This window comes from Hypomesus nipponensis, chromosome 1 (genome assembly GCF_054491055.1).
Source record: "Hypomesus nipponensis isolate SF chromosome 1, ASM5449105v1, whole genome shotgun sequence".
Lineage (NCBI taxonomy): Eukaryota > Metazoa > Chordata > Actinopteri > Osmeriformes > Osmeridae > Hypomesus > Hypomesus nipponensis.
In genome coordinates, this window is record NC_140361.1 from 5,488,905 (window position 1) to 5,516,204 (window position 27,300).

At 46.4% G+C, this 27,300-nt stretch overlaps 1 protein-coding gene across 2 annotated transcripts in view; it reads right to left on the reverse strand.

Moving 5' to 3' along the window:
* Positions 1-1,956: 1,956 nt before the first annotated feature.
* fgfrl1a (fibroblast growth factor receptor like 1a) overlaps positions 1,957-27,300 on the reverse strand; it is a 33,435-nt gene continuing 8,091 nt past the window's right edge. For both annotated transcript variants that reach the window (XM_084708984.1, XM_084708906.1), the window contains exons 4-8: positions 22,094-22,366; positions 7,973-8,050; positions 6,244-6,543; positions 4,440-4,793; positions 1,957-4,156 (exon numbers count right to left, since the gene is read on the reverse strand). In XM_084708984.1, the coding sequence (XP_084565110.1) occupies positions 3,744-4,156; positions 4,440-4,793; positions 6,244-6,543; positions 7,973-8,050; positions 22,094-22,366 (1,418 nt within the window). In that variant the 3' untranslated portion in view covers positions 1,957-3,743. The remainder of the gene's footprint in view (positions 4,157-4,439; positions 4,794-6,243; positions 6,544-7,972; positions 8,051-22,093; positions 22,367-27,300) is intronic.

Here is a 27,300-nt window from a genome sequence, read left to right on the forward strand (position 1 = left end):
TCTTTCTCTCTCTCTCTCTCTTTCTCTCTCTCTCTCTCTCTCTCTCTCTCTTTCTCTCTCTGTCTCTTTCTCTTTTTCTCTCTCTTGTTCTCTCTCTCTCTTTTTCTTGTAATTGTCAAAACTGAACAACAGGTGGCAATGTTATTCATCTATACACAGAAATTTAACAGCATGCAGTTTAAAATACACTAGTTGTTTGAATATACTTTTTGTAGATTAGGATCTGTGTTGTGAATGTGTTGCATTTGCATACATGAATATGACATGGTGGTCTGAGGTTTAGAAATGGGAAAAGGTACATGCACACACAGAACCTAGACTGACTGACCCTCCCTGACTCCTCTCTCTCACACACACACACACACACACACACACACACACACACACACACACACACAGAAAGACAGATGCCCAACATGTGGGGGCCTTTGAAGGGGCCTGACTCAACTGCATCCCATGCTTGAGTGATGTAAGCGGGGCTGTGGAAAGATTCCTTCCCCGTCAGCCTGCCTGGCAGGATGTGTAAAGAAAGGCTGAAAGACAACACCGAGATTAGGCCGCTTTTGTCACGGCCCTGTGGCAGACTTTAAAGGCCTTGGCTCTCGTCCCATCGCGCAGATTTCTTTTCTCACTCGGCATCGCTCTCTTTTCACAGGCGAAGGTAAACATTTGGGAGGGGAGGAGAAAAGGAACAGCCAATGCACCTTTTTAGCCTTTCTTGTGCCTTTTCATTCTCATTCCCTGTTTTTAAATGGGCAGCTTTTGTGTGGTGTCGGGAGAGAGCTCTGAGCATGGATGTGAGAGACTGAAGGTATGCAAACAGAGCGTCTGATCTCTGCCAGGGATTCCCAGGTGTGTCCTTCATGGTCGCCGACTCTATTCACCCAGTGTTCCTTCAGAGAGGAAATACCTATACACATCACTGGGCAGAATACTGTCAAGCACTATTGACACACAGTTGCTATTGATACAACGGCACAGGATTCAGGCTAAATGGCTTCCGACACCTAGCGAAGTAGACACGTCTGATGTGGAGCTTTGTATTCAAGTCTGTCTGCTATATTAGTATCAAAACATTCTGTTTATTGAAAGGTGATTCAGGCCATTCTTTCAGACACATTAAAATCATATGAAGCGTCAGATAGTAAGTCTTTGCTCTCATCTCTTCTTTCACCTCCTCCTCCTCCAACACACAGCCATGATCTCAGCACGCTGTCTGTCAACAGCCCAGGTCTGTGCCATTACTGCATGAACCACTCTCAACCCAGACTCGGCACGCAACACTTGTCCATCTGTCATCTTGATTGTACCCAGACACTGACAGCCAGGAAGTTGTACTAAAGAATAGACTTGTCTACTGCTGCACTGGCATTTACCATAAAAATACAAGAATTTAATCAGATTCTGACTCATAGTAATGTCTGTTCTTTTTGCTGCCTTTTTTGCTCTTTTGTTTTTACAGTTTAATCTGTTTTTATGATCCTCAGGCTCTGTTGTGGGAAGGGTTTTCTAATGGTTAGACTTTTCTGGCCGTATATTGCTTCTTGCTCAGATTCAGTTTCTTGGACTTCTGAGCTGTCACTGAGGAAAGTTTGTTGCTGTGAAAAAAATAGTTGCCCCGCCTCAGTCTGGTCATCCCACTGTTACTCTCTGCCACAAGTTTTACACCCACTGCTGCTACTGAGCTTTGCAGTCGATACTGATGACTATAGCAGTTATTGTTTTTTTTACTCCTGTCTGATTGAAATTAGGATGAAGAAAAGCACTGAATGTGACCCATACCTACATACCCGGGCCTGGGTGAGCCCTAATGCAGTCAGTTATTGAACCAAGTATTCAATACTGTCCCAGGTTGTTTCATTGTAATGTCTGGTCCACAGCTTGATTGTGAAAACGTTGAAAAGCAGAGAAGTACTTTGTACCCGAGGCACTGTTTAAAAAAGTTTAAAACAAAAACATGATTTACTTCACTTTAATGGCATTGGTAAAATGATTAAAATATTTTTTTTTGACAAAAGCATTATTTTACCTAAAAGGTGATAGTACAGGATTGTCAAAACAAAGACAGTTTGTATAAGTACATGTCAATGACACATATAAATATTTTACACTTGCTAGGTATTTACTACATAGCTTACACTGTAACTATAAGACACAAATGCCATTAACGGATTCATTTCTACCAACCTTTTGGATCAAAACAGTTGCTTTAATGCCCAATTGTTTGAATAACGAAATCTCACTCAGGAAAATAAATTAAACACACCATATTGATTTTAGAATCTTGACACTTACTTAGGATGTGGGGGTCATTGAGGGGTCAAGAACAGTCCAGAACTCCCCAAAGGAGAGCCGGAAACAACATGGAAGACATTTCCATCAACATATTTGGGATAAGTGCATGGATACGTAATGTGGCAGTCCGTAGCTTTGACACATAGTACATGTTACTGGGGTAAACACACAGAACAGAACAACCATTTTTCTCACAAACAACGCAGCAATTTGAACATTTTTTTTTTGTGTGTGTTGCTTTTCACTCTTATCAAAAAGCATCTTAAAAAGGGGGTAATTACAAACATGAGCAGTCAAAGGCATTTTGTTTAAACAGTTTCATATAGTGGTCAGAGTTATAAACGCACGCACACTGTCCAACGCACAAGAGGCCCACCTGAGTTTTGAAGAAAGTAATAAGTCCTTTTGTGGTTTGGGCTAGCTTCAATGTACCACGCACAGGTGTACCACCCACTGAGAGTTCCCAAAGTAACAAGCAAAAAAAAAAAAAAATACTGTATATCTGAAGCATCACGGTAATGCTATATCTTGTCATTTCAATATCAACGATCAGTTCTGATGAAGGATGATGTCTACCCCAGTGGATGATTTCACACCAACACAGCTGAAGTTGATGAGTTGACAGCTGATGAGTTTGCAGGGAAGAAACAATTGAAAATAAATCCATCTGGTTGAGCACAGTGCAGCTCAAAGCAGCATCGTAGTGTGAAATTGGTGAACAAATGCGAGTCCACAGCAATGGAAGACTTTTTACTCAATATACTGTAGGCTGCAGGTGAATGTCCAACCGTTTCTTCTAAAAGACTCAACAGCCCAAATTATTCTGATCCAGCTATGAGGGGAGAAAACAGGTCACATGCAATCTCTGTTCTCCTCAGTGTCTTTGTCCAGCCACCTTTCTCCGTAGTGTTGAGGCTTGTGTTCATAAGATGTCCCCATGTTCAGAAAGGAACAAACATATTTTTAAATGACAGAGCTGACTGTATACATTCACTTCCTCCACTCTCAGTAGCCAAAGAGAAGGTTCCAGAACAAGAACATGGTAGATTCTTGTATGTTTCTCTTTGCCTCCAAGGTTTTGATAAGATTTCATTTCAGTTAAGTTTCTTGTGAAAAGTTTTTCAGTTGCTCTGTTGGCTCAATTATTTTGAGTTTGTCGTTTACTTTTGACAAAAGGCAATATGAAAATATATGTGATATGGATGTTCAATTTTTCCTCGCAGTTTGTGTGAGCTCCCTGTCACAGGCTCACTGGCATGTGCCTTGACATTGTCTCGGCCGTATCTGTGTACAGTTCTGTGTGGAACAGGAAAATGGTGGATGTGGACTGGCCCAATAAAAAATAAAAAAGGCCCATCCCATAGACGTGAGAAGCCTTCCTATTTCCACCTCAATGGCAGAAACAGAGCTTCACATTCACGCCGTTAGAACCAACCAACCAACCGGTGCTAACACTGGCAGTGGATATGCTGATGCTGGTGCACCTTCCCATCCACGTGGGAGTGTGTGTGGGTGTGGATGTCTGTGTAGATCTTGGGATAGACCTTGGGAGCGAGAGCAGGACCCCCCTGGACCAGGAGAAGCTGCTGCTGCTGAGCTACGTAGTCCTCGTAGGTCAACGAGCCCAGACACTCTTTATCCCCACAGGCCATGGTGCCGGGGGGTGGGGCTCTGTCACCAGGGGGCGGGCGCTGGGATGCTGGCTGGGCCGGGGCGGCGGAGCAGTGGCGTTTCGATTGGCAGAACCAGAGGAAGGCGGTGCCGAGGATGAAGATCACGCCCGCTGGGATGCCGATGATGACAGGCCAGGGTAGGCTGGGGGACGTTGCCGTGGGGACGGGTGGGAGGTATGGCTTGGGGTCTGAACAAGGAGAGAAACACGGATGATGATGTCAGACATGTCAGAGTACACTCCCAAAACAGCTGTCATGAAACTGGACCAACAAATCTTGGAAATGTTCATAAAATATAATAATAATACAAAAAAAAAAAATATATATATATATATAATAACAACATTTTTAAAAATCCTAGCAATTTAACATAAAAGGTAAAAAGACAAAAGCAACAGAAATGATGACAATTTAAAACAAGTTTCAGTAGTAAGGATTATAAGTGATGACTTGATCTGTTGATCGGCTCACCCGGAAGCACGGTAAGGTAGGCGCTGCGGAAGCTGTAGCCCATGGTGTTGGCTCCCAGACAGATGTACATGCCTGCGTCCTCCTCCTTGGCCCTGGTGATCAGCAGCTTGTTGAGGTAGGAGCCGTCGGGGCGCGACCACACCTCCCCCGTGGGCAGCACGACGAAGCGGTGGTCTCCCACCTCGATGGTGGAGTTGTATTTGTTCTCGTCGCCCAGCTCCACTCTTTTAAGCCACTGGATGACTGGCTTCACATCACTTCGCACCTTGCACTGGAAGGAGGTTGTCCCCCCGTAGTCAACGGTGGTATTGACCGGGTGGGTCCCCGTCAGGATGGGTTTAGAGTTGGTACGTTCTGTAACACAGGTTTGACCACAAGGTTGCATGTGAAACTAATAATGACATTTGGCACTACATCTCCTGATTAGTGGAGGCACAGACATACAGTATCAAATTATTTTAATCCAATTTTTCTTATGTTTTGTAGTTGAAATTAAAGGTCCCATGACATGAAATGTTCACTTTAGGAGGTTATTTAACATTACTATGAGTTCCCCTAGCCTGCCTTTGGTCCCCCAGCTAGAAATTTCGATAGGTGTAAACCAAGCCCTGGGTATTATTCTCCGCCTTTGAGAAAATGAAAGTTCAAACGCTCGATTTTGAAAATCCTCTCCTTATGTCGTCATAAGGAGGAAAGTTACCCACCAATGAGAAAATGAGCTACGACCGTGCGAGCACGATATTGGTTTTTCCTCGAGACATCATGGCTTGCAAACAACTGAAGCAAGGTAGTTAGCCCCGCCTCTTTCTTCTTCATAGCATTTAAAGCTACAGACACCGAAAAGGCACGTCCTGAGGAAAGCTCATTGTGGGACTGCTCGTAGTGGCTGTAATTCTGTACCAAGCCTGAATTTCGGGAAAGAGACTTCAAATACAATTTTAGGGGACCACTACGGCCTATATAAAAGCATCCAAAAACAGCATGTCATGGGATATTTAAACTATTGCAGGGGGAGAGATGTCATAAAAAAAATTCTCATCCTAGGCTACAATGCACCAGTAAGGATTCTTTCAATGGCGCTAAGGAGCTAGGAGTTCAACGCTTCTTCTTACAATGCCTTGGCGGATAGTTATTTATTCAGCAGTTGACACACTTACATAACTCTCTCTCTCTCTGTCTCTCTCTTTCTCTGTGTGTAGAAACATGTGTTTTAGGAGTCCAAACACAGCTGGGATTTAATGTGCAGCACATGGGACGTCTGGGAGAGAAGCTGGTCCGCTCAACAGAGCCTCATCATCGCTTCCTCTGACCCAACAAACCGACACCAACCAACACTAAAACAAACCTATGCTCAAAACCAACATTTAGTTCGAGCCAGTCTGACAAGTGCACTGACGTTAGTTTGAGACGTTCTCAGAGTTATTCAGCACAGTGCCTGCAATGACTAAATTCAGGAATACCTGCACTGGCACAAGATTTTATATTTTCATAAGCAGCAAACAAGTATGCTGTTCAACACTCTTGTCAGCATTCCTTTGATGGATGTACCTTCCACCCACATCACTGGATACAGGAACGAAAGACTCAAACACTGAGGGGCTGTTGGGAAACTTTTCTTTAGTGACTCAACACACTGAACACCCTCGACTTAGCGTGACATCAGTTAAGATGTCTGAGCAACAATACCATCATCCGGCCATGCTTTGTGCATGAATCACCCCCTTCCGACCCAAACGAGGGCAAGGTGATTCACGGCAAGATCGACCTCCTTCCATCAAACGTGTTCATAAGCGGAGATACTCACGTATGACCTCCACCTTGTAGGTGGCGTTGATCTCCCCCGCTCGGTTGGAGACGTGGCAGGTGTACCTGCCGCTCTGCTCGGGCGTCAGGTTCTTGAGACTGAGGGTCCACTTCTTCTTGCGGCCCTCGGCCCCGCCCGGCCCCTCGGCCCCGTCCCCCAGCAGTGGACGGCTGTCCTTCAGCCACACGATGTCTGGCCGCGGGTTTCCGCTGGCCGTGCACTTCAGCCGCACCGAGCTGCCCACGGGGCGGGCGATGACGCGCTTCCTCATCTTCGCCGGCTGCGTGAACCGTGGACGGACTGGGTGGTCCATGAGCGGAGGAGAGGAGAGAGGGGAGAGGGGAGAGAGGGAGGGGAGAGAGGGAGAGGAGGGAGGGAGGGGAGGGAGGGAGGGGAGAGAGGGAGAGGAGAGAGGGAGGGGAGAGAGGGAGAGGAGAGAGGGAGGGGAGAGAGGGAGGGGAGAGAGGGAGGGGAGAGAGGGAGGGGAGAGAGGGAGGGAGGGGAGAGAGGGAGAGGAGAGAGAGGGAGGGGAGAGAGGGAGGGGAGAGAGGGAGAGGAGAGAGGGAGGGAGGGGAGAGAGGGAGGGGAGAGAGGGAGGGGAGAGAGGGAGTGGAGAGAGGGAGGGGAGAGAGGGAGGGAGGGGAGAGAGGGAGGGAGGGGAGAGAGGGAGGGGAGAGAGGGAGGGGAGAAAGGGAGGGGAGAGAGGGAGGGGAGAGAGGGAGGGGAGAGAGGGAGGGGAGAGGGAGAGATGGAGGCGAGACAGGGAGAGAGATGAGAGGGAGGGAGAGAGGGAGGGAGAGTCATGAGCAGAACAGTTCTACTGAACCTTTTGGTTTTACAGACCGCATAGTCTCTTTGCGCATGAGATATTTAGACGTTTCTGTGAATCACACGTCCTGTCCATTTTGGCAAGATCACGTTTGTTCGGACCTAAATAAATACCTAAAAGAAACAAGAGTGATTCACAAGATTGGGACCCCAAAACTCTTTGTGGTTTGGAGGCAGCACAGGGCGGCTGGGAAGGGGTGGGGTCTAGGGAGGAGAGAATAGACTGCTGGAGAAGGAGACCGAACTTAAAGGACAACAGCAGGGATTTGGCCCCAGAGGGAGCACTTAACTGCAACACTTCACAGTGTAAAAATACTCATGGTAGTCCTCCTTTGAAGAGGGTGAAACATGACTGGTCACATTCTCTGTGTATATTTGTATGTGTGCGTGTATGTATGCATATAAAGGCAATCGCAGAATCCACAAAGCTGACCATCGTGAGAGAGGGGGATGGAATGTTTCCCCTATCATACTTCCCTCAAATAGCCATCTCTCTGGCCTGTCAGGAGCAATTATCTAAGCAAACAGCACCCTGGGAAGTCTGTGTGACTGTGACTGATATGCTGTTGATTCGCTGTCTTTTGAGCTCGCGAGTATGTTGGTGTGTGTATGCGTGTGTGCCCGCGTAATTCAATTCACTTTATTGATCCCAAAGTGCTCAGGAAGGTTTGATGCATAAAAAGTTTTAAAAGTTGATAGCCACCCACATGCGAACCGCTTCAACAGTTTGTTTTGTGCCACTGCCGTTTAAGTTTTTAGGAAGTTTTTAGAACTTTTTATGCTGCTGTGATTTGGAGTAGACCTGTTATTACAAACATTGTATCTCGGCAATGCAGAGCATTATATTTTGATGCATTGATAAACATGGAAAGATAAAAACGGCATGAATTTCGGTTCTTACCCAGCTTTCCAGTCAGCTCTGGTGAGTGTTCTCCGTCTTCTCCTGCCCCTGTGCCATCCCTTACAGAGCTGGAGTCATCTGCATGTAAACAGAGGAAAAACACGAGGAAAAAGACTCTAATCAAAGAAACATTGATTTGCATAGCCCTTTTTACAAGCAATGTCAGAGGGCTTAAATCAAGTCACAAACTTCAAGTCACCCCCAAAAAAATCCCTTTGAAAACTTCACAAAAAAAATCCCTTTAAAAACTTCCAACCCCTATCTTCAGCTGTGGCTGAGCGCTTATGTTGCAGGGGCTGCAATGTCTCTGATTTGCAGGGATTGCAGATTTATGACCAAGACATGGTCACGTGTCCAGTATCAAAGCAGGTTGAAATACCCGTGCCCAACTCCTATCTGAGCCTCATGCTCAGTTCCATCCATCCATTCATCCACCCATTCATCCATCCATCCATTCACCCATCCATCCATCTGTCCAGCCATCATCCATCCATCTGTCCAGCCATCATCCATCCATCCATCCATCCTCACAGCCAGTGACCAGAATGACGGCTCCATAATGAGAACACAATGCCTTACACATCTGCTTTACGTCACGCTAGGAACCACTTCAAGATGAAACCATCTTCTCTAAGCTGCGAGGCAACTGCAGAGGATCCACATCTGCAGTTGTGACTGACTGGGTCGTCGGAGCCGACCCCCGGATCGGATGAGTGACTCCTTCATCTGTTCACAGCCTTCCACACAGCCTTCAGCTCTCATTATTACTCGACCAAATGGAAAGTTTCACTAAGAACCTGATGTGGATTGTGAGGGAACTGAAGAAGAAGGACCACCTATGAGATCCCCATGTGTGCACACTGATTTTCGAGGCAACTTCTCCCAAAGTTCACCATTTGGAAGGAAAATAAAGAAATGCAATAGCAGTAAAAAACACTTCCCTCGGGCTGTATTGGACTGTATTTTTAGAGGGCGTGTGTGTGTGTTCGAAGAGTGCACTGGCCAACCGCCATCTGTGAGCCTAAGTGGCAATCTAAAGTGTGTGAGCTCTGGTTACACCACCTTTCTCCCCGCTCCTCCCTGCGCTACATGACTGGTGTACTCTGGGCTGTTTTGTCTTTGAAGCCTGCGGCACAGAAACTTGGATCTGCCAGTGTCGGCGGTTTAACACTCTTCGAGTACAACGCCACGACAAACCCCTCAGAGGGACAACACCGCAGACTGTAGCTAGGACACCTGAACACCTCATTATCACTCCGCTGCTAGGACAACTGTGCCACACACACACTCAAGCCTGGCCCAGCACCAGTCATACCTCATGACATCCTCTGCAAACCCTTTCTCAGGCATTTTGCAATGTTTTCCATGTTGGTTTTGGAAGTTATTTTATCTAAATCTGTTTTTAGTGTACACATGTTTATGAAGCTCTTCCAAGGGACTGAACTCACAGCTCTGAAGTTGCAAGCTCAATGTGCATCTAATAGAACGACTGAGGCCAATAAACTGTGTCTCCCAGACCTTCCTTGTAGCCCTCTATTCTAGGTTCCATTCAGTCTGATGTTTTCACTTGAATGTACTTTCAAATAATAAAATGATTGAGTGCCCGGACTGCACATAAATGTGAACACAGACACAGGGTACACATGTCAAAAATCATTCCACAGTTCAGCTGCATTCAATAATACCATACCCCCATTCTTTTGATCAGTTTCTAAACTATAATCGTCCGCCAAATGTCTTGCCTACAAAAACACAGTAATATAGGTTTCATGAAAAAGCATTTGCTTTCTGATATACATCCAAATATCACTCTACCCCCTAAAAAATACCCCCCCGCCCCACCTTCCTCTCCACCCATCGAAAGCTCTGTGATTTACAGAAAGTCAAACAAAGACAAAGTAGGAGAGTTGTCAGGTTTCCCTATAAAACAAACTCCTTTACCCCAATTTCTTTCGTTCGTTTTTCCTTTTTTCTTTTCTTTCTCTTCTTTCTTTCTGGCCTTAGTTGCTTCCTCAGGAGAGGAAGGCAAACTGGGCACAACAACGTGCTAAATTTCACACATTGACTGTCTGTGTGTGTGACAAGGTTTGTTTGTCTAACCTCTCCGGGTGTTGACTTCCACGTCTGTGCAGGTTGGGGATCAGCCTTACATGGCCTGCTCCAGAAACTCGAGAACTGAGGTCTGTTACGCCCGGGCCCATGGCCATTGGTGGCCCTCTGTTTAGTTATAGGGTCATGTCCTTCTAGGATTTTAATTTCAAGACACTGGATATTAGAACATGGGTATAGGAGGGGTGCAATATGTATTTAAGAAACTCTAGGGTGTACTTGGTTTATCTGATGTAGCGCAACCGGATTATAAAAGAAAATGTGAACTGTTGGTTCAGTGATCTAAATCAAGTTCACCTAAAGGTTCTTAGTCAGTAGTTGGATTATGTTGTTGGCCAATAACAAGTCTTGTCCGCTGAGTTGTGGCTGGCACTTACAAGCTAGCTAACCTTCAGAAACAAAAAATAGCTGATAAACGTTTTCCAAGATTCCAAAATTCCCAAATTTTCCAAGTCCTTGACTCACTACACACACAAAAATCTATCTGGCATGAACATCCAGTTGAGATGCTTGGTCACTCACAGAATTAAGACCCCTCCGCTGAATCCCACCATGATTTGACCTGACAGGCGCCAGAACCCTGCAGTGCCAGAGTTCCCCTTCACCCCTCATCCCCAGGCTGATCAAAGACCCTGCTCAACTCCCAGCGCCACGGATCCAAACAAGCAATATTTCCTCTTAAGTTATATACTAATTACTCTGTCATCTTCTCTGCTGTTACAGCGTAACTGGAGAAGCAAAACGAAAGAGATATTGTTTTTCTACCTACACAAATTGGACCTCAAGAGTACTGACAGTTAGACGCTTTCAAAGTTTGGTCCTGGCCTTCAACCCCCCCCCCCCCCCCCCCCTAATTTCCTTGGGTCTGATTTACACTACCATCAGGCAGCGACCTGACTTATGGAACCCATTACAGCCTTTCCAGCTACACAGCTCTGTATTTACGAAGGGCTCCTGCCTCTAAACTGGGGGCAGATTTACGATGCAGGCCCTCGGAACAGACAGAGTTACAATACGCGCTACAGACGAACAACGCAGGAATGAACAGCACTGACAAGACGACAGATTAACGTTCTGTCCTGCATATTTACGATCAAAATCACACCAACGGCAACACATGTTTGAAGCGCTAACATTTCCAAGTTTGTTAAATGTTTGACTGAATCCACACTGTTGGCTAAATATTTCTGTAGACTGGGAGGTCTGTGAACTATTGACCAAACTGTGGTCTACTTTAATGCATTTGGAGACTTATTTTTCTCTCAGCTCTTACTCTCTCTCTGGCTCTCTCTTGCTCTCTCTCTCGCTTTCTCTCTCGCTTTCTCTCTCTCTCTCTCTCTCTCTCTCTCTCTCTCTCTCTCTCTCTCTCTCTCTCATCTTCCATTTATTTTGATACATTCCTTCTCATAACTCTTTCTACCAGATAGCAATTTCTCTTAAGAAATAAACTCTTGCAGACCCCTGCCAAGACAACAAAATGTTTATGACTAATACCATTTACAAATGTGATTACACGTTTGCCGACAACGCCGAGTCTGTTACTCTGAAATATGAACATGCATTGGCGTGACTGTGAATTGTTTCCAGCTTTCAGCCATCGCTCCATAAGGTAATTTGTGTGCATGGGGCTGATTACCCAGCATGCCTTTCTCTCTGGCAGCGGATCTGGCCAGGGGTGTGGGGCGCGGGGCAGGTTTAGAGAGGCCTTACTCCGTGGAGAGGAGAGATTGACCCTGGTATTAGGCCTTTCCTCCCCTCTTTACTGGATTACCGGCACCGATGAAGCAGAGGCGGACCATGTGATGCCCTGCCCAAAGGCATGCTGGGAGCAGAGAACCATGGAGTCTGAGGAATGGTCTGGGTAACAAATCTTAACCATTGTCTCTTACTGTCTTACCCTGGATGGTTCTCCTAAAGAGTCACCTGGCTGAAGAACTGGTTGGGTGGCGAGATTGTTCATCATTAAACTTGACTCACATTTCCTTTCGTTGAGAATGTTTCTTTGTTTCATGTAAAAAAAAAAAAAACTACAATTGTTGTCAGTACCTTTCTCACTATGGTGTTCATTGGTTTACTATACTCTGTTCTTTACTTTACTCTACTTTACAGATACATTAATGACTCATCTTTGTATATGTCCAGTTCTATATGCTTGATTCCTAGACTCAACAATACAGACATTAGAAAACTGTACCCATGGATGTTTTCCATCTCCATATAATAGACCTGCAGAGATCTTTCACTTAACCCTAGCATACAGGCAGGTCCTCAGCCTTTGTTCTCAAAAGTTACCGAAAAGAAAAGAGAAGTTCAAAAGTCTTAACTCTGTAACACCTGTCAGCATGTTTAAAAGGAAGGTAAGCTGGACAGAAACAAAGTACCATTTTCTGATCAAACAATCAGTTTTTAGACATAATAAAAAACATGGATTTTGCACAGGGGCACTGTGTAGAGTGAGTACTGGCCAGTAAGTGTTTCTATCACAAACAAAGTGAGCGAGGGTGTATATGTGTCTTTGTGCGTACACCGAGTGTCTAACTCTGAGCAGGGCTCTGTGTTTCCTGGAGTTGGCATGTGGTTTGATCTCCTGCCATCAAGGGGCTCTGTAGTCTAATAGTGGCCACCTGTGTGCGCAAATACAGGACCTGCTCTGCTCCACCTCTGTTTCCACTGCAGGCCACAGGGATCAGCATGCACAGCTGCTCTCTCTCTCTCTCCCTCTCCCCCTCTCTACCTCTCCCTCCCCCTCTCTCTCTCTCTCTCTCTCTCCCCCTCTCTCTCCCCCTCTCCCCCTCTCTCTCGCTCTCTCGCTCTCTCGCTCTCTCTCGCTCTCTCACTCACACACACTCACCCATACACGCTCACTATATCTGCGTCTGTCTCTCTTCTATACAAACACACAAACACACACACTCTGTTTCTCTATTTTTCATTCTCTATTTCTGTCTTTCTCTTTTACACACATACAGAAATAATTCACTTTGTCCTTGACTGTCATTTTGAGGAAAGAATAATAATACAAAAAGTGTAATCTAACATGTAAAGTGATGTAGGTGAGAGAAGGTAGCTGTTTCATCTCTGTAATGTTCTATGACGGCTACACTGAACAGTGTCACCCTGAGGTAACAAGGCCTTTAGAACCACATTGACCTTGGGCTTTGTGTTCCGTCTTCCCACAACGTTTTTCCTGTGAGGAGCCTGTCTGTGAGTTCATAACAGTCGCCACAGATGTCCACTAGGGGGAGATTATGTTTGATTACAGTCAAACTGAATGAAATCTATAAAATTCACTTAAATTAAGTTCAAATGGACATTCATGACTGATGTGGTACAGAGGATTGAAATCTTATATTAAACAGTCACTTCTCATACTCAAATAGGCTCTTTGGTATTTTAATAAACCCTATGCCAGACATAATTGTTATTCTCGAGGTTGAGGTCAAATTAAATCCACAATTGGATTGTTGAGAGGAACAGAGAGAAAATGAACACTGAACAATATATCCTTAGACCATGGAACATCACCTTTTTTACATTGTAAATGCAATGCCAACTGGCTAAAATAACATTTAGTTTGTGACCGCTAGTCATAAATGTCAAGAGCGATGCATTTTATATGTTCTGAAACCTACAGTTGGGGATCATGTTCTGCTTGTATGCGCACTAAAGAAGCCTGCTTTGCTTCACTGCGTGACCCTGGGTTTTCAGCCCTGGTCACACAGCACATTTTCCTAGTGCCTGTTTTCTCCAGGCTGCTTTCTATCACGCTTGCACTTCATCTGCCTGTATGCACAGGGTCATGCAGAAGGGGATTGGTCCGGTAATGGGTATGGGATGAGCTGGGGAAGATAGCATGGATCCTTGACCCCCCCCCCCCTTCTCCCCACTTGGTAGTGCATGTGTGATGACCTCTTGTCTGGTCTCTTCAACTGGCCCCCTCATCAGCCCAGCTGCTTCAGTGTAACCCTAGTAAACATCAAGACCAGGACGGGGCTTTGCCGAATTAACATATCTCACATATTGATCGCTCTGCGCTCTCTTTGAAACCGACACCCCAGTCCCTGCACTTTGAACTGCCTCTCCCGCTTGCTCGCTCGCTCTCTCTCGCTCTCTCCTTCCGCACGGTTCCGTCCAAATTGTTTAAATATATAGGAGGTTTCTGTTTTAGTGAAACGAGAGAACATTCAAAGATTGAGGGAAAACCCACACACCAACTGTACGGCACTCCAATCTGAAACAGAACAAACATTGGTCAGCAATATTGGAGACTTCTGGACATGATCACGAATCACATTGATTTGTTGATCACTGTTTATGTACTGTAACTAACCGAATCAAAAGAAACATGAACCGCAAAAAAAAAAAACGAAGAAAAAAAAACACGCAGACTGCCGGCTCTTCGAAGCTCTTTCATAGGAACATGTAAACGAGTCTTATATCATGTATGTGAGCAAAGAGAAGCCCATGGACACACATAAATAATCAGCAATACAGTGTTACTGCAACGATCCCTGCTGGAATGCGAGCATGTCTCGCACATCTCACACTTCAAAGAGGATACTGATCCCAGGGAGTAGACCTGGCCTGCTTCACCGAGCGCAGATCAGTGGCGTACAGCCGACACAGGGTGCCTCCGATGAAGTGTTTACACTCACAAACTGTCCCGTCACTCTTTTGCTTGTGTGTGCCGGTTGTGTGGTACTGGTTTCAATTATACAATTCAACTCGATCAATTCCAATTTTTTTTTTAAATGGACTGAAAAAGCGTCACACGTGCATGAATGTGCAGGATCCCAGAGGAACTAGCTAACTGGAGGAGGAGGGTGGGGGGGTGGGGGAAGTGACGACAGCGATGTCTGTTGTGGTTTGGGCTTGGACATTTTACACAACATATTTACAACCCAGGTCTGACTCCTTTTCCACTTTGCTCGTACGACAGCTTTGTACCTTCTGCCAAACGTGTACAGTGCAGAAACATAATCAAGACGTCACGCTCACTTAGACCTTACAAATCACCCAGTTGAGACTCCAGACCACATCAAAGCTGAACTCTCACTCAGGGGAAAATGTCTCCGCCACACAGACATACCTTTATAAGCTGTGGTAAATCTCTTAATAACTCAAACCTCTTTCCTTCAAACACAAAACGGCATTATAGTGGATGGCTACATGGTCGACTTCCGTAAGAGCAGAAAAAGTGGTCGAACAAAGGAATGACAAGGCCTATGTGTGAAGTCTGTGGACACGACAAGATGAGTGTTGTGAATAGAGTCTGACAAGATGCTGTCAGGGGAGAGGAATGTCGGAAACAGGCATTCGTTCTAAACCATGAACAGTGTTCCAAGCCATTGCTCTTAACACGCTGTAGTGCTGATCAAACTACCAGTCAATATTAGGGCCATAGAGGAACAGCTTCCATGTTTATCTTACCGCTGAGGTGGTCAAACAAGCAACCAAACTGACCATACCTTCACTGTGATACAGTAGAGGACTGCAGGTCAAAATGTTTTTTTGATCAGTTATCTCAGATCTAACTACACAGTCAATGACACAGACACCCAAGTGGTCAGTGCGCACGCACGCACACACACGCACGCACGCACACACATTCTCAAACAAAGACTAAATGTCTGTTACTCCAGCTGCTACAGTTGCATATCTGTTACTCACAGTTGTAACAGCAGACAAGCACTTAAAATAAAGAATATATAAAAAAAAATGTTTTGCAATTTAGGCAAACATGCACAATTAAACTAGTATTTCATGTATTTGGACTAAATGTCAGCATTGAAGTATCTTCCTCACAGTTAAAGGAGAAACGTAATCAAAAGGCCAGGACAAGAGGAGATTGAGATGAAAATTAGACAATACATCGCTACATCCTCATTACTGATCAAAGCGTTTCTAGCATTTCTTTAGGCATTTCTTGAAGGACAAACCAATTCAGCGAGGGAGTGCTAGTGAGAGAGGAACATGGTGAAGAATGAGTGTGCTTTGATGAGGAGGAATGTCGAAAAGTAGACAAAAGTTTGCCTCATACTTCAAAAGAAACCTTTACCATGAAAGCCCACTCGGGCTCCCCCTCTCCTTTACTCTCCCTTTCTCTTCGAACATGTCATTACTAATTGTCGGAGCCACACTGCCCCACCTCCAGCCCCAAATCCACACTCCACTTGTTTCTCCTCTTTTCAGGTCCTCCCACGGCCGTGCTTTGGGCTCATAATCACTTCTAGCTTGACAAAAGACTACTAGCGGCAAAAAAAAAAAAACCTTCCTGATGAAAAAGGATTCTACCAAACTACCTAACGAAGAACCTATTATGGTCCTTTGGAAAGAAGGGTTTGGTCCAGGGTAGGTGTGTGGCTGAGCAGAGGCCCCTCCCTTGGTGGGCCAATCCCCCCCCCCCCTCCCCTCCCGCCCCAAGTCCCGGTACCACCTCTGGGGAACAATGCAGGACAAGCTTAATCCCCCATGGGGCATAATGAGCTGTAAGCTTTCTTTTCAGTGCAGAAATGTCCCTTGCACGCTGCTCTGATCTCACACAAATACACCCCTCTGCTTCCTTTCAGCCTTTCAGAGTCTCCTGGAAAACCTCCTTCCTCTGACCACTCCTCTACTTTCTCTCTCTCTCTCTCCTCTCTGGTTATCACACACGTCCACAAACACACACACACACTGTACACACACATGCTCAAAAACATATTTGAACAAGTACAAACTCTCCCAGAAACCCATCTTTCGGAAAACATCTCGGAAGGGTTGGGGACTGGACACCTGACAGTTGATGGACCTGGTTCTGTGTGGGGGCTAGATGGTACAGCATGAAGATCTGTAACAGGCCCAACTATTTCCCCAGAGCCCCTGTCACAGTGTAGATGTTAGGCTTTTACTGTCAATGGATTTATATAGTTCTGTCAAATACTGGTAAGGAGGAGGGGAGGCCGGCTGCAAACCTTTACCAAACTACGTTCTCTCATACGGGAATGTTTGGATTTTTCTTAGTGGTATTCTTATGTCATTTTCTTGGTACACTTACTGGATGGGTTGGGTTTCAGATAGTTTTCCTTTGTTACAATGAGCTGGACAAGCTGAGTAACAGATAAGAAAGTTACAAAGTTAAAGATTTCTAAAGAAACTGTCCTTAGCTAATATCAACACTGGCAGGTCTAGCCGCTTTGACATTACCTAGGACACATGAAATGAACAGTGGAACAAAATGATTTTGAATTCTCAGAATCCTTTCAAAGGTTTTGTGTGTGAATGATCTTGACTTGGCTTGGACTGCTTTAGTTTAACACACATGCATACATGCACACAAGGTTCAAATAGAGCATGCAGAGATGGGGAAAAGAGTATTGAAACCATTCCAACTCCTGGGAGAACAGAGCCTTCCGAATCTGAATCTGATTCTGAAGGTTCTGTTCTCCCAGGAGTTGGAATGGTGGAATGGTGTTCCAACCTGCGTCTGAATCATGATGTAGAGATCACCATTACGGGAGCCTCTTCTCTCTGTGTATCTGGCTCTGTCTCTCTTTCGCTCTCTTGCCCTTTCAACCATGTTGTCTTCCTCCCTCTCCTTCTCTCTCCTTCTTTACTTTTCTCTATTCTCCGCTTCTCCACTGGGGGAGGAGAGGACAGGCGGCCTGCCTGAGGAATCCATTAAAGGAGAATGACAGCTAATCGGCTTACTGGGAGCTCTGGGCCCGGAACCCACCCCTCCACCTGATGAAAGTTGTGGGGGTCCAACAGCCATGTTACAAGCCAAGCCACCCCTTAGGGGAGGTAAGAGAGAGACAGAGAGCGAGAGAGAGCGAGAGAGAGAGAGAGAGAGCCCCACAGGGCTATGACGAGGGACCACTTCATCGGAGGATGAGACAATGAAGCATCACTAATGAATAAGCCTGCTGACCAGCAGGAAACAGCCAGAAAAAAAAAAGCAATTCTAAGAACAGAGATGTGGTGCCACAAAAACAAATGCTCTCTTTGCTTGCTCATCCACCGTGTAAAAAACAACAGTGATGATGAAGATTAAGAGATGGAGCACACGTACGTTTGTGTCCGTGTGTACGCGTGGGCGGGTCGGGCTCTGTAAACTTACAGGCCCGCAAACAGGCTCGCGAGTGAAATCAGATTTGATTGATTGCCGTGTCTATGATTAAATGCTCCCTCCCTTCTAGAGTTGCCTGTCTGCTAAATTCCTGAGGTCCAACCAAAACAGAATGGGATTCTGCCTTTTTGTCTCCCTCCTTCCATCACTCTATCTTGTTTCCGTCTGTCTTGGTTGGGAAACGAGGCGGAACGAACCCACAGGAACAGGCAGGCGTGAAATGGAGGCTAAGGCCCCTTCTGGTGTGTGTGTGTGTGTGTGTGTGTGTGGGTGTGTGTGTGTGTGTGTGTGTGTGTGGGTGTGTGTTCAAGTGGGTGGTTGGTTGACTGGAGAGAGTTTAGGGTGTATGCGCGGATGAGGGTGGGGGTGCCTCTCTCTCTCGTTTTGTTCCATTTGTGTTCCTTCCTCTAAGTAAACCTTATTGGAAACCTGCTGTATTTTTAACAAGAGCCGAAAGGGAGACTGAACGCAGCCCCCTCCTCATGGCCTCTCGCCCACCTTGCTTCTCTGTTTTGATATTTGTTTTCCTCTCCTCATCACCCACTATGGGTTCTGCTCTTCTCCTTTTCTCTGTCTCCGTATCACTGCATTTCTTTTTCTCTCTCCTTCCCATCTCACGTCTTTGCTTCTACCTCCGCTTGACATGTTTCATTTCCATTTTCCTTTTTTTTTTTTTTTTTTTACTCTCCCTCATCTCTCCTTCAATCTCTCACCCCCACCTCCCCCTTCTCTCCTTTCCCTGATCAGACAGGATATTTCCTGGCACGATTCAAATGATTCCTCTTCTAGTAGGATGTTATGCAGCGGCAGTCTGAAAGGTCGCAATATTGGGTCCAAAACCAGACCAAGTTATGCTTTGACACAGCTGTGGAATTTGGCACTTGCGTCACAGTGTAGAAAGAGTAAAAGAAAGCAAGAGGGGAAGAATATGTGAGGATTAAGGAGGATAGGCTGGTCCAGTTTGCTTTCAGTTCATTGACCCTCCCGTTAAAACTAACGGTTCTGTGTGTGCGCGTGTGTGTGTGCATGTGTAAGTATTTCTATGGGTGTGTGTTTCTGTGCATGCATGTGTATGTGTTGCCTTAATACTGGCTACTAGGTTTGACTACTGGTATGTGAAAGCCCAGCATGGCTCATGCCTGGACAAATAGAAACAATGATGGTGGTAAAAAAACGACATTAACAGACCAATCCTAGATATACACCTCCACACCTCACGCCCTACAGAGGAAAACAGTGTTGCCGCCAAAGTTGATCATTTGCTGATCATTTACACCCCACACTGAACTCTCCGATGTCAAAATGGTTGACAAACTTTCAGCCCCAATCTGATGGACAGAATTCTGTCTGTCATTTCAGCAAACTGAAACAGATGCCTATACAGCAGAATGTAACGTCTCACAGTGTATTCTATTTAATTGTACTACATTATGTTTTTCATTGCACACTGTTGTACGGTATTCGATTCTAATGTGTCATATCTGACTGTGAATCCAAATGTATTCCCTCTGTTCGGTGATCACTAGCAGATGTTGGCGCCGTCTGAGCTTCCTATGGTTGAGCAAGCTGTTAAAACTTCTATAAATCATCATGCCAGTTCCATCCAACCAGAACGTTCCAAACGCGACTCTGTCAAAACGAGCTGCTTGCCTGGTTAGCCGTCCCGAACGATAAAAGAAATACATTTGAATTTGTGTAGATTAAGGAGCTAAGGAGCCCTTCATGGTTTACCACTAATCACCTCCCCTTGTTCACCCGTAACCGTCCACACACACGCACACACACACACACACACACAGAGAGCAATCTTCATTCAAAACAAATGCATGCCCGAGGCAGCCATCAGTAAAGTGAGTGTTACTCAGGGAGGGTCAAGAGGAAAAATAAATCTGTCACCAGGGCTGACTGCGGTGTGCCAGAAGGACTTTCATTCACAACCATAGGGAAATAGGGCCGGACAGACCATGTGTGCACATACAGTTTGTATGAATACATTTCTCTTTGTCTGTGTGTAGCTGTAAGTGAATGTGTGTGCACGTGCGAGTGTGTTCAGTAACTCAATCACTGACGTGCTGTTATAACTGATAAGCATGGAAGGCAAAAAAGCAAAAAGGAATCTTTTAATTTCCCCTTAAAATCTAGTCTTAAGTTTCGTCACATTACATTCTAACTTGCCCAAGTGGCTAAAACGTACAGTCGATCTTTGTCCAATCAAAAACAATAAAGGGAAAAGGGAAAAGGCTGTGAAAATATTTAGAAGAATGAAGTGTGGAGCGTGAATAAGGAGTTGGCAGTGGGATGGACGGCGGGTGAGACTTAATGAGAAAAAGGTGTCAAATACGCTTAGGATCGTTATGGGCAGATTTAAAACAACAAGCCCAGGTGTGGGCTGGTTTTGGACCCACCCAACCTCCACACAGACGGCCCAGAGGACCACACAGGAGGAGGGGAGACGAGAACAGGAGAGGAGGGGAGACGCACCCACCCATGGGGGATCGAACCGAGGGTCCAGACATGCGAGTCCTGGGCAGGACTGTGTGCTCACTGACCCGACGACAAGCTGCCAACGTCAACCCCCGAAACAAGCACCCGACAGACCCTCCCCCGCCCCGAGTGCTGCCCCTCATTCCTGCAACGTAAACAACATGCTGACCCTGGTAGTGGGGTGAGGAGTGAAGAGGGTGGGATGTGTGTGTGTGTGTGAGGGGGGGGGGTGCTGAGGGTGAGGTGGGGGGTGAGGGTGGCTAGAGGCTCGGGTTGCAGTGAAGGAACCCAGCCAACAAAGAGATTAGAAAGCAAGAGGAACTTCATAGGGCCTGACTAAATGGCATCTCCAGACCTTGTGTCGGTGCATCAAAAGTTGGGGCTGGCACCAAGTGTGGGCAGGGTGGGGGGGGGGGGGGTTGGGAGTAGGTCTGTAGGTAGACTGAGGAAGGAGAGAAGAGGAGTTGTGAATGGGGAGGAGGGGGGGGGGGCAACAGCTGCCTCTGAGGTCATATAGGCTGGCAGCTGCCTCTCTCTGCACCTCTCCATCTTAAACCCCCAGCCTGAGCCTCAGTCACAGATCCAGTTCTGCAACTAGCCCCCGGCTCTGGCCTAGCTCTAACCCCAGCCCCAGCCCTAACCTTGACCTCACCCACAGTGAGTCTGTGAGGGGTAGTGTTTGGAGTAAGAGATATTCACACACAGACAAGCAAACCAGCCCCTGCCAGCTGACCACAGCCATAACACAAACAGCCCATTCATGACGGAGCCTGCTTTTTGTTCAGCTTTGTTTGGGACTGCATTGGACTTGATCAGTCCTACATATAAACACCTATCACCCCAGACTGGCTAATCTCCCCTAAAACTGTCCTGTGCCAATAGGTGTATTTGCCAAAAGTTAATGGACCAATGAGAAATCTCTCCTATGGACCATATCTTACACACACACACACACACACATCCACTTTCCATCTCCCACAAACCCATACATAACACAAACACACACACATCATAATACACAAGTACACGGGCACACACACACACACACACACACACTACTTTCACTCAGGCCATTAGTAAAACACACTGACGGGTTTGTGTCCTTAAACAGGAGAGGTGAAGAAAGGGTGGAACGAGCAGGGAGGAAGCTAATCTTGTGACTAGCCCACGGGCGGCTGACCTTCTCCATCCCAGCGTCCATCTCTCTCCGGGACACTGAGGCCAGATTAGACCAGAGCTCATTAGCGCTGTGTGTGTGTGTGTGTGTATGTGTGTGTGTATATGTGTGTGTGTGTGGGGGGGGGCATTATGTGTGTGTTATATGCTTTCAAAGTTTTGTATTTGTCTGTGCCTCCGCTCAGCATGCATGTGCTGACATGGCTGTACCCCAGAGTCTACGCCCGGCGCGTCCCCGGACTCACCGATCACAATGAGCGTGTAGTTGATGTTGACGCTCCCAAAGCCGTTGGTGGCCTTGCACACGAACGTCCCGGCGTCCTCTGCCTCCACCTCCTTGATACGCAGCGCGTGCTGCAGCACCCGGAAGCGCGTCCAGCCACTGTGGATGTTGCGTCCGTCCTTGGTCCACATGACGAGGGGCGGAGGGTCGCTCTGCACGGGGCAGGCCAGCTTCATGGTGCGGCCCAGACGCACAGACTGGCGGTGGGACACGTGCTCGGCCACGCGGGGGGGTCCTGGAGGGAGGACAGGAGAGGGTTACCCTTGTGGTGATGGTGCAAGTGTTGAGGTTTGTCCTTTTTAACACGCCGTCGAGACACGTCTTTAATACTGTTGTTGTGTAAAGGGAGAAGGACATACACAATGTTTACCACAATGTGTGAGTCTTTGGGTATAAGCTTTGGGTATGGGGGAATTTAAGAGGGAAAAGTCCAGGAAAACTGAACACTCGAGAGAGGGAGAAAAGTAATGCAAGGGAATGATTTTTACGAGGGACTGAGAACGAATGAGTGAGGAGGACAGAAGGATGCAGACAGAAAGAGAGATGGATGGAAGGAGATTCTTAAAAGAGGAGGAGAGCGTGTGGGAGAGAGAGAGAGAGATGTTGAACAGATGAAGAGACAGAGGAGATCAGACAGGGCAGAGGATTTCGGTTTTACGCTCTCTCTCTCCTCTTAGATCAAGATCCTGGCAGGGACGAGCAACGGTCCTTTCTCTCTCTCCACTCGTTTGTCTCTTTACCAGACAACCTGAGAGCAGGCATGTCTGATACAGGCTTATTTTAAAGCATCAGTCACAACATAAAGAGAAAAGAACTAAGGCCATTACTGCTCTATCAGACAAGTCTTTTAGGTGCAGTAGTGCATGCGAAATGGTACAAAACTCTGCAGTAAAAGAAAGTTTAATTGCTCAATATAAATTAATCTCTCTTTCAGTGCCTTCCCTCATGTGGTTAGCCTTAGCTTGTTAGCCTGTACTCTGATTAGAGCTGCTTCTGTGCTGCTAGGCATGTGGCATCTGTGGTTTGAGTGACTGCTCCGGACCAGTGAGACACACACACTGTCAGAAGCTGCCAGCTATAAATTACTAGTGTCACTGTTTATGCCTTCGGGCTGATGAGATCCACAGTCCCCTGTCAGTCGGCCACTTACTGCAGCTTTGTAGACTTGGGGCAAAGGCTACTGATTTAAGTCTCTCACTCACTCCCTCTTCCTTTCTTTCTATCTGTCTGTCTCTCTTTATCTGTCTTTCTGTCTCTCACTCCCTCTCTCCTCTGTCTGTCTCTCTCTCTCTTTTTTTTTTTTACATAAACAGATTTGTTCAGAGTTTTATCTGTAGCTTATGGCTCTTCAGTCTGAGCCTATGGCTCGGTTACCCCGGCAGTGTTCACAGGGGAGCAGGAAGTTGACACTATGATAGATTGGAGGTTCAGAGTGTGAAAACAGATATTTGTCATGGTAAAGAGCTGACTGGATCCTGATCTCTCTGCTCACTCCTTCTGGCCTCCCCCGACTCCTGTCCTGTAGTGTGGCTTTCTCATCAAGGGGAGGGCAGTGGGCGTCAAATCCCACCGGGTCTCTCTCACACACACACACACACACACACACACTCACACACACAGATTGAAATCTCATTCACTCGGTGAAGCTTGAACTCCTGTACTCCCTCTCCCATTTCGCTCTCCTTCTGTTACTCCCTCTCTTTTACCCTCTCCCCCTTGGCTGCCGCCTTGACCCGACTCTCACTTGTACACTTACGCTCGCCCTCACTTTAAATCTCTCTCTTTCCTTTCTCACTCTCCTCCTCCCTCTTCTTCCATGTTGATTTAGGGCCTATTGGCCATCTTTGTCCAGCTGGGGTCGCTCTGTTAGAATCCCAGGCCGGGGTCAAAGCCCGAGCCCCTCCCTGTGATCCTACACAACCACAAGTTAAGGACCAGACTAAGCACTCCCTCTCCCATTCATAGACAAGCCAGCTAGCATGCATGACTCACACCCCTACACACGCCCCCCCCCCCCCCCCCCCAGACCTCGGTTTGTGTCATCCCTCGCTCATGGTTGTGGTGATGAGGAGAACAGACAGCACACCCAGAGATCTTTCCTCACCTCTCTCTCTCCCTCTCTCTCTCTCTCTCTCTCTCTCTCTTTTAAACTCTCTCAGGGGATGAAACTGAAACGACTAAAAATCTTTTCCTCTTTTACACTCTGTACACAAGTCAATACATGCTGGCATGGTGATTTGTTTTATGCACAGTATAAGACTACTTAGGTACAGATATGTGTGTACAGCATGCGTTTGTGTTAGTACATGTGTGTCGGTGGAACTAAGAAAGACATTGTGGTCTGTTTTGTTCATTTAACCTCACTGTCCTTCCTACTGCTGTTGGTCCAACAGCATCTTCCTCTGTTGTCCACCATCTTCCTTTCCTCCGCTCGTCTCCGCAGATCTGTCTGTCTTAAAGCTGCTCCCTACTTCCTTTCTTACCTTCCTCTCTCCCTTCTCCATCTCCCTTCTCACCACTTATCTACCCCCCCATGACTTTCCTCCTTCCCTCCCTTTCTCAGTCCTTCCTCTTATGCCAGACAGCCAGTAGGTAGCCACAGCATGCATGTCTGGAATGTGTTCTAATGACAGGAAGAAGGAGATGCCAGAATTCCCACAACACCAACACAATGTTGGCTTCCTTCTACGGAACACTCCCTCGCTTTGCAGATTATGTTTGTGATGAAAACGCATCCTATCCTGAGACCGTCAGAACTTATTTTTGCCTCCCTAAGCTAACGCTGCAGCTTTGACTCTTCTTTCCTAACTGTCTTGGTTTGGGGATGAAGAGGCCATACAGAGCACTAATAAACAGCAGGCAAAAGCACAAAAAAAACGGACTTTGACTGTGAAAGTTACAATACGTCCAGCAGGGATGTACCTCTGTGGACACCTCTCCTTTTGCCACCCCGGCCCGCCCTGAGCTGTAAAACCAACACCCTCAACCACAGATTTCGACCTAGCCCAGAGAAGCCAACACCCTGGGCCCAGCTCCAGAGACCCAAGGCCCCAAACACAATCCCAGTCCTTTCCCCTCTCTTCCCCCTCCCCTCTGCCTGTCGGGAACCCTGGGGCGACAGGCCGGAGTGATGGGAAGACATTAAGATACTGCTCACCGTCTCTTCTTCCACAGGTACCCAAAGTTCACTTCCACTCTGTCAATAGGTCAACTGCTCCCAATTGGTGAGGCTTGACAGTTAACACTAACCCCGGGGCACGGGGGGGGTGGATAGTGGCCAGAAGTTTACATTAAAGCCCTGTTCAATCAACACAACCATACTCCCTCAAAGTGATTCATGTCTTTCTGAACAGGACTCATGTGAGAGGAATGCTTCAGACACACACTCCCCCCTTATAACACACTGGGCACAAACTTGCGACTGCACGCACACGCACACTTTTTTCCTTTAACACTGAGTAATACAGACGAATATTTGCCGATAACAAGCTGATATTTAGAAATAACACTAGTAGTAATAGGAGAGATTTCATGCCATGCATGACAGTGTATATTGATGCACGTGCAGGAAGCAGAGAGAAAGAAAGCCTGTGTGTGTGTGTGTACTGTGGCACTGTACCCTGCTCTGAGGGGCGATGGGCCTTAGTGTGTTCACTAGCAGTCTGGTGTGTTCGCTAGCAGCCTGGTATGTTCACTAGCAGCCTGGTGTGTTCACTAGCAGCCTGGTATGTTCACTAGCAGCCTGGTATGTTCACTAGCAGCCTGGTGTGTTCACTAGCAGCCTGGTGTGTTCACTAGCAGCCTGGTGTGTTCACTAGCAGCCTGGTGTGTTCGCTAGCAGCCTGGTGTGTTCACTAGCAGCCTGGTGTGTTCACTAGCAGCCTGGTGTGTTCGCTAGCAGCCTGGTGTGTTCATTAGCAGCCTGGTGTGTTCACTAGCAGCCTGGTGTGTTCACTAGCAGCCTGGTGTGTTCACTAGCAGCCTGGTGTGTTCACTAGCAGCCTGGTGTGTTCACTAGCAGCCTGGTGTGTTCGCTAGCAGCCTGGTGTGTTCACTAGCAGCCTGGTGTGTTCGCTAGCAGCCTGGTGCCTGGTGTGTTCTCGGAAAGCCGAGGGGTGTTGAGCGGATCATGTTGCCACGCCGACCAGTCAGCAGATTCCACAGCGTCTTTTAAGCACCCCCCACACCCCAACACTGTGTTGAGCGTGTTACAGTGTAGCACGCGAAATGAGCCCTCCTTTCCTCTTGCTGCACTCAACGCCAACACCTCCTCAACATGTCTTGCTGAGGAGAAACATGGCGCACACAGTCAAACACACACACAGTGTAGGGTTGTGTCTCAGTACCACAGTGCAATATCCATTGCCTCAACACATAATAGCAGTCTGTTAAACCGAGAGGGTGTAGACCCTTACAAAATAAACTTAAAGTATACTTATTTTTTGTAAGTATACTTACTATAACAAGTATACTATTATCATGTTACTTAAAGTATACTAGCAGTGTACTTATTTATATACTTTTTTTGTACTAAGTAAACTGAATTGGCCCTTTTTAGGTCATTTAATACACTTTAAAGTACACTTATAGTGTATTTCAAGGTTTACTTTTGAATACTGCAAAGTAGCCTGTGTAGTGCACTTTCATTTCATCAAGTATACTTCCTCAAGTACTTCAAAGTATACTTTGGAATACTCTAAAGTAAACTGTGTAGTGCACTTTCATTTCATGAAGTATACTTCCTAAAGAACCTCAAAGTATACTTTGCAATACTTTCAAGTGCACTTTCATTTAATGTAAGTACTTCAGAAGTAAACTTCTAAATTTTATTTTAATTACTTACTAATGTATTAAAATGTTTAGGGGCCCCTCAAACGCCTCAGATCTTAAGTTGCTTGGCGGGAACGAGCCCTCGCAACATTTCACTGCAGATTCTTAGCTGAAAGAAGCTATTCACCGCATAAGCATTAATGTTGCAAGAATCCAGGTGTTCTTAACTCATGGTTACAATGGTAAACCAGCACAACAATGACAATTACCACGCAACAAAACACTACATTTTAAGCAGACACTAACCCTTAAAAAACGAAATTCATGAAGTTACATTTGTATTTCGAACAAACGGCAAACTTATCAGCACATTTTTCAGGGAATTGACCAGCCAATGTG